This window comes from Pygocentrus nattereri, chromosome 24 (genome assembly GCF_015220715.1).
Source record: "Pygocentrus nattereri isolate fPygNat1 chromosome 24, fPygNat1.pri, whole genome shotgun sequence".
Classification (NCBI taxonomy): Eukaryota; Metazoa; Chordata; class Actinopteri; order Characiformes; family Serrasalmidae; genus Pygocentrus; species Pygocentrus nattereri.
The window spans coordinates 6,559,264-6,566,641 of NC_051234.1; the positions used below are offsets into that span (position 1 = coordinate 6,559,264).

Here is a 7,378-nt window from a genome sequence, read left to right on the forward strand (position 1 = left end):
CAACAATCATCGTTGCTGGATCGATGCACATGTTGCTGATGTGTCAAACCTCACAAATGGGGGCAGTCATGGGCTGGAGGTTAGAGAACCAGCCTTGTGACCAACAGGCTTGATCTCCTGAGCCATCAGTACGTAACTGAAGTGCCCAGACACCTAACCCCCAACTGCTCCCCGGGTACTATGGCCAGGGCTGCCCACCACTCTGGGCAAGTGTGTTCACTGCCTGCTAGTGGATATGTGGTGTTTCACTGCACAGATGGGTTAAATGCAGAGGTGAAATCTCCCTGTTGTGGGACTAATAAGGATCTCTTAATTAATCTTAAGTCTTATTAATGTATGGTCACTACCATGTTAGCTTGTGGCTTGTGTGTCAGCTTGGGCCTAAAATTTGATTGTAGCTATAACATTAGACTGGGCACACATTTTATTTCAAATAGTGCAGTTTTAATATTACACTTTAATTCATGATGAAACTTTACAATTATTTATCTCTGTAAGGACACAATGGTTCAGCTAAAGCAGATACAGTAAGCTCATGCTCTCTGAACTGAACAGCACATGCTCAAAGGGGTCAATTTTTCATGAGATGAATATGGAAGTGTTGTTATTCTATATGATTGTCAGTAGGTTCAGGAGCTCCCATCCCACATATTTCCCATTTCATAAATACATCCTACAAGAAAACAAAAGCAAACCAAATCCAGAGCACTGCAAATCCATGTGGCCTGCAACGTCCAGTTGTTATGTAATGTGTTAGAAGACAAGCAGTAACTTTTCCTATCACCTTTTACACCACTGGCCTCCAATCCTGGTCCTGGTGTGCCACCTTCCTGCAGAGCCTAGTTCCAACCGCAAATTGCCACACTTGCTCCAGCTAATCAACCTCTTCCCAAGTCTGTGATTGGCTGGATCAGATGTTTTTGAGTTAAAGTAAGGAGTTAGATAGATAATTGGATACAGTAAGGAACTAAACTATGGACAGTAGCTCTCCAGGACCAGGCTTGGAAACCACTGTTACACTCTTAAAAACAAAGCTGCCAAAAGGGTGTTTGGAGCGACGTTATCGAAGGACAACTGATTTCTTAAAGAACCTTTCATTGGATGGTTCTTTAAATAAAACTTTATTTAACACACTCAATTAAGGTTAGGATGCCACAAGTGGTCACTGAAGTCTTCAAAACCAAACCTGGAATCCACGTTTTCAGTCCTGGACTTTGTCATTAGGTGACACCAGTCAGCTACATCAACAGCTCAAGAATGGCTCTGCAAAAAATCTAATTTACACAATTTTCCTTTCCTCAGATCCAGTCTAAGATCAGCTGAGACATCTCCAAACTTCACTCCTTTAGTTTAGAGCTTGAGCGGAAAGGCTAACATAGCTAACAAACAGTAGAAACCAATAGTCACTCAGATAACCCAAATAGTTTCTGTAAAAATACAATCACCAAAATGTCCTTTAGCCCATTAAAACTACATTCAGGTCTTCAGTTAGACTTGAAAATGTGGCTTAAATGAAGAAAAATTTAGACCATATTGTCTGTTCTCACAAACTACCTCAGGAGTAGTTGAGGAGAGCTGGTTTAGGATCGGTATTTGAGACAATGACCATGATACAGAGCAGTGTTTCTCAACCACTGGACCTATACTGACCTATATATAATGGTCCATAGTGGGCCTGTGATGGTATTTTATCATAAAAATCAGTGGAAAAAAAAAAAAATCATTGACTTAACAATAAAAAAAGGAATCTAAAATGTTTTCAGACAGCTAACAACATTAATACAAGCCCTGCAGTAACAGTGCACAATGGCAGCTTCATCAATTTTTTGCCCTTTGCCTCTAGAAACACCCGACCTTCCAATTATCCACCACACCAATAGTGTATTAGTGAACACAGAATATCATCACATATTGCAGGAGAAGACCCCCACAGATCACGGTGTTGAAAATTCCCCAAAAGTCTTATTTTTAAGCCAAAATGTTGAGTTATATTGGGTTATTTTGTGGTCCTTCATGATTTCTAGTGATAAACAAGTGGGGCTTAAGGTGTAAAAGGTTGAGAACCTCTGATATAGAGGAATCCGATCCAAGACCAGTCCTGATTTATGAGTACCAGCCCTGGTGTTGCCTGTATCAATTAAGTTTTGTTGAGTTTTATAGCTCACAGTAAATCATACCGTGTTCTAAACCACATCGACAGATTTGCACGATCTTAACGAAGTCCTAGATGTCGTTTGAGCGGGTTAAGAGACGTTTTGGGGATGTATATTTACAGAAAAGATTTGGGTATTTTGGGTGACTACTGAGTTGTAGTATTTGTTAGTCATGTTAGCCTCGGTGCTCCAGTTCAAAACAAAAGAAGCTAAGTTTGTACTCCAAATACATCTGGGATAAGAGAAAACATTGGGTGAACGTGGTAAAAAGTTGTTTAAATTCAAATTCCTTTAACTACTAATCTGAAGACCTGCGCTCTGAGGCACTACTCCAAAGTTTTTGGCACCTTTATTTTTAAGAATGTAATTTAGGCGTCCAGCCCAATTTTGCAATTTCCCTACTCTAACACACCAATTAACCTGGAAATAAACCAAGTTGAGGAGCTGAATCCATCAATTTTGAGCCGGTCGATCACCAAAATCTACTGGACCGACATAGAAGACCCTGCTCTGGAGCATCAAGGGCACTTGACATTACCCATCGTCCCTTTTAGCGCCTCCTCTGCTCTCTTATGCTTCTGCAGGGTGACCTGCAGCTGCCAGTACCTGAGATAGAGCCACATCAGCTTGCCGTTTTTCTTTTTGTCCATGTTCAGCAAGTCTGCACAGTGCCTATCATTCTTAAATATGTCCCTGAGGTCCTCCTCAAGACCCAGCTCAGCCCCCACGGGGTGCTTGGCCACCTTGAGCAGCAGGTTCTTCTCCATCTCCAACCGGCGCTCCCTGGGCACCAGCAAGCTGCAGAAGGCTTCCTGTCTCTCCACCAGCTGGAGCTCCAGCTCCTGCAGCAGAGCTGTAGCTCTATGATGCCACCGTTCTTCCTGCTGTAGAGCCCCATTCAAGGCTATACCAGCAGCTCCAGACTGCAGGGCACGCCTCTTTTCCTTCTCCAACTCCTCACGCTCTTTCTGCAGCTGTTTGCGCTCCTCTAGGAGCTGATGGCTCTGACTGACCAGGGCCTTTCTGTAGCCCTGCACCCTCTGCCGCTCCTTCTCCAGCTCCAGCTCCAGCAGGGCAGCCGTCCGGCGGTTCTCCGTCAGCGTGTCTTTGTACTTGAGCTCCAGGTCCCTAGCAAGAGTGGCCATGTCCCGGTCATACTGGACCTTAATTTCCTGGATCTGCCTCTGGGACTCTCGAGTCCAGATCCAACCTGATGGAATGGAGCATGCATGAACATGTTGATTACCACTTGCAGGTTTTGTAAACTTAAATATATGGTGCACCCAAAGAACTTGGGCAAAACTATGTAGTAATATGTTAAAACTCTGAGTCAGGATGCCAAAAAGAAGAACAGTGAACATGAATGTCCTAGCAGTGGCAAACAGGCTAGAGTATGATAAAAGGCTTGAGTACCTGTAGAGAAACACAGACTAACGTTTCAGATATAAAGATGATGCCCAAAGGTAAACCTCATACTGACTCAGTGACAGGGGTATTACATGATCCCGGTATTTAGGAAAAGAGCTACTTACGAAAGGCAGCGAGACCAAGCATTGGCACAAGAAGAGCATAGTTCCATTTGCTTCCATCAGCACCTCCATGTGGGTCTGGCCTAATATTCCATCTAGGAGGATCATTCAGATTGTTCATGGAGACACCCTGTCCAAATGAAAATGAAAGCCATTAGCCTGTATTGATGTGCCCAAGTAGAGTGTTTGTGCTGGGCTGAGGGCCAAAAACACAACATGCCTAAGAAATGTAAGCAGGTCTCAAATCAAGTTTTAAAATATATACTACATAAGATTACAGCATATTTAGCTACTAAAATACATTCAAACTCAAACATAAACTCAAATTTAAAAGGAATTTAAGACTTTATTAAGTTACATATAGTATGCTAACATTTGTTCCCTCATTGTTTGATGGGGGATGAGTTAAGGCAACTTTCTGGCAAGCCAAATCAAACATCCTCATACACTCAGAAATAAAGGTACTAAACTGTCCCCAGGGCAGTGCCCCTCTTATCACTGGGGTGGTCCCTCAAAGGTACATCTCAGTACATTTAGTCAGGGCGCATAACTGTACCTTAATGACCCCACACACCCCGCCTCGTCTCCAGGCTTTTTATTTCAGTGCTCTGTTTTAAATCATTCAGATATGAAAAGGTATAAACACATACTTTTCAGCTGGAAAACCTACTTAGACCTGAGAACCACTGCTGGTTAGATTAGACCTATTTCTAACAGCGTAAGCCAACACTGGCCAAGGGGCCACACCCTGGACTTTACTATTACAGGCTGTACATTACATTTTTCATGTAAATATGGACCTTGTGATGGACTGGTGATGTGTCCAGGGTGTATCCTGCCTTCTGCCTAATGACTGCTGGGATAGGCTCCAGCTCCAGCCCCATGACCCAGAAGGATAAGCGGCTTATAATACAATGTAAATATGGAATGCTTTAACAAACCCTGCATGTTACAGTTCACTATTTATTTTTCACTAGTGAGAAATCAGTCCAAATTAGAATGGCAATAAGAATTTTGTCATTTTACTTGCTTGTTTCAACAGTTACTTTATTTCGCATTTCAAATTTGACACTGTCTCAGTGTCCTGTGTGTCAAAACACTGTCTTCTGATGCTCTTGCTCACCTTGAGCCTTTTCCATTGTCTGCAGTTACGCCAGTTTTACCAGACAACCATCTGCTATTCATAAGGAGGTTTTAGAGCTGTAAGTAATGGCTTTCAATGAAAACTGAATGTTCACATCACGCCAATACTTATTTCTGAATTGCCACGTGATAGAAATGATTTTATACCAGTAGAATCTCTACAGAGCCCCTAAGGTGACGCGGGGATTATTCTTTAATAAAGCGTGACCAGAAATTAATATACTGAGGCCAGTGGTGGACAGTAACTAAGTAAATGTAATTAGTTACTGTACTTAGGTAGTTTTTTTCATGTATCTGTACTTTACTGAAATATTTCCATTTTGGGCGACTTTTTCCTCCACTACTTTCTGAGAAATCTGTCGTTCCTTTTGGTTTCTGTGTGTATAAAAACGTAACATGTCAAAACAAAAGAAGCGCAAAGCCAGAACACCAATCAGGGCACAGCGGTCACTTTGTTTAGAGCTGGTTTTGACCTGTTGGTCATACCGACCCAGTGCAGCACACGGTTCAACGTCAGAGCAGCAGCGTAAAACTTCGGGAGCACATACTAACCTAACTTTGTGTAAATAGAGCACAATATAGAAATATGTCCACATATGCAGTCGTGAGTGACGCGGCTTTTTTCTGAATTTCTACAAACACCATTTCATTTTATAGTAAATTAGTTTGGGCTAGTTTATAGTAAATTAGTTTAAAGCCAGTTTTTATTCAACTTAAACTTGGAACTAAGTTGTAAATAAATCTTAAACTGAAACTTTGCTTATGTGTAGAACAAGTGGAGGTCTAAAGGGAGGAACTTCTACTTTTACTGGAGTAATATTTCACCTTGGGTATCTCTACTTTAGCTCAAGTACATGGTTTGTGTACCACCTCTGAGGCCACAAATTAAGAAAATTATGGAAAAACTTAACTTGTGGCCTCAATATATTCACTTCTGGCCACGCCTCATTAAAAAAAATAATCACAAAACAATCATGTCACCTTCAGGGCTCCGTACATCTCAGTATGTTACTAATGTTGTTCAAACGGAGTTTCTAAGATCATAAAACTTTCACAGAAAGTTGAAGCACGAGAACCGGCTCGAGCCAGGCTGCGCGCAAGCCAGAAACACGAGAAATCTCGCGAGAAAACCGGGCGGAGGTTTGCATTCAAGTATGTTTGACAGTGGAGAATGACACTGATGTAGCTTAAATGCGCACAACCACAAAGTAATATTTGCTTTTTTCAGGCACTCATTTATAAAGTCTGTGCACTTTTACCACAGCTGGCCTTCATACTGTAAACAGAGCTGAAAACATCAGCCGCAGCTCGGCGCTGCTAACGCCCCGGCGCTAACGCTAACGCTAAGCTTTCGTTCACTTTACCAGCGATTTCCTCACTAATTTATTTTTTCATTTCAAGTGTTACACATTCATACCGCCCTGTACTGAGAAACATTAAATGCACTTGCTCACCTTGAAAACTAAGGGATTACGTAACTACAAGTCCCTCCTCGATGGTCTGCAGAGTTACGCACAGCGTTGCGCTACGCGACGTAAAGTACGCACTTTTATTAGACGACACCATTCGTAGTTCATAAAGGGCTGTTGTTGACACAAATGGAGTTTGACTGAAATTGACACGACGTTCACATGAACTATTACAATATCTATGTCTAAATTATACATGCTTTCTTCTCTCAAAATGGGCATAGACGTTTAACAACGCAGTGATATAACTGCGTCGATGGATTCCCCCATATTATGCTGCATATTGGTACAGCCCGATGGCCCCACCAGTACACTAAGGCCAAATATTACGTTGCTAAAACGAAGTGGCTATTAAAGCTTCAACGAGCCTTCATAATCCAGCCGTTGTAAACGAGGTGTAAGCAAAGTTACTTTGAATATTTTGATATGAAATTATACATCACACAGAAACTTGCTGGCTAAAGCTTTACAGCAGGGCAGATTATGATGTCAGGGGCCTCTGGGCACAAGAGTCTTTACCCCATTTGAATTTCACCAGGAATACCCCATAGGTCAGGGGTCGGCCACAACATGTTATGTCCATCTTACCATATAGGCTGTAAATATGTGCAAATGTACTAGTAAAGGCTAAAAAATATAAAGGAAAACGCATACTTTGCCCTGTTAAACCATAAGGATCCATTACATTGTGATATCAAACACATTACAAATCCATCAGGAACCATCAGAAACACAATGTTTTCTATGTGTTTTTTCAGCAAGCTAATCATGGTCGGTGTTTTCTTTTCAGTGGTAAATCTTTCGAAATCCTATGTAGTTCCTTCCTGTCTGGGAAACAAGGTCACACGGTCTCTTGAGTTTATGCTATATTATGCGTCATTATAAAAGATGTTGCTGTTGGTTGAAAAGATTTCACACAGCAAGTTGTAATCATGGTGAGGGTGAATGCCGAAGGTTTTAAGGACAACATTATTAAAGAACATTCCCATTAAAAAGATATACAGCAAAGGCCTTAAACCGCCCTGCCAGTACAACTAGTTCAATAGCACGCAATCGGAAAGCTCGCAGAACCACAACTACTTGT

General features: G+C 41.7%; 1 protein-coding gene across 1 annotated transcript; it reads right to left on the reverse strand.

The window, feature by feature from the left end:
• Positions 1-422: 422 nt before the first annotated feature.
• Positions 423-6,365, reverse strand: ccdc127a (coiled-coil domain containing 127a). Its single transcript, XM_017719821.1, has 3 exons — positions 6,280-6,365; positions 3,686-3,812; positions 423-3,363 (listed from the first exon to the last, which is right to left on the reverse strand). The coding sequence occupies exons 2-3, from the start codon at positions 3,801-3,803 to the stop codon at positions 2,672-2,674; spliced, it is 810 nt and encodes a 269-aa protein (XP_017575310.1). The 5' UTR covers positions 3,804-3,812; positions 6,280-6,365; the 3' UTR covers positions 423-2,671.
• Positions 6,366-7,378: the final 1,013 nt, after the last annotated feature.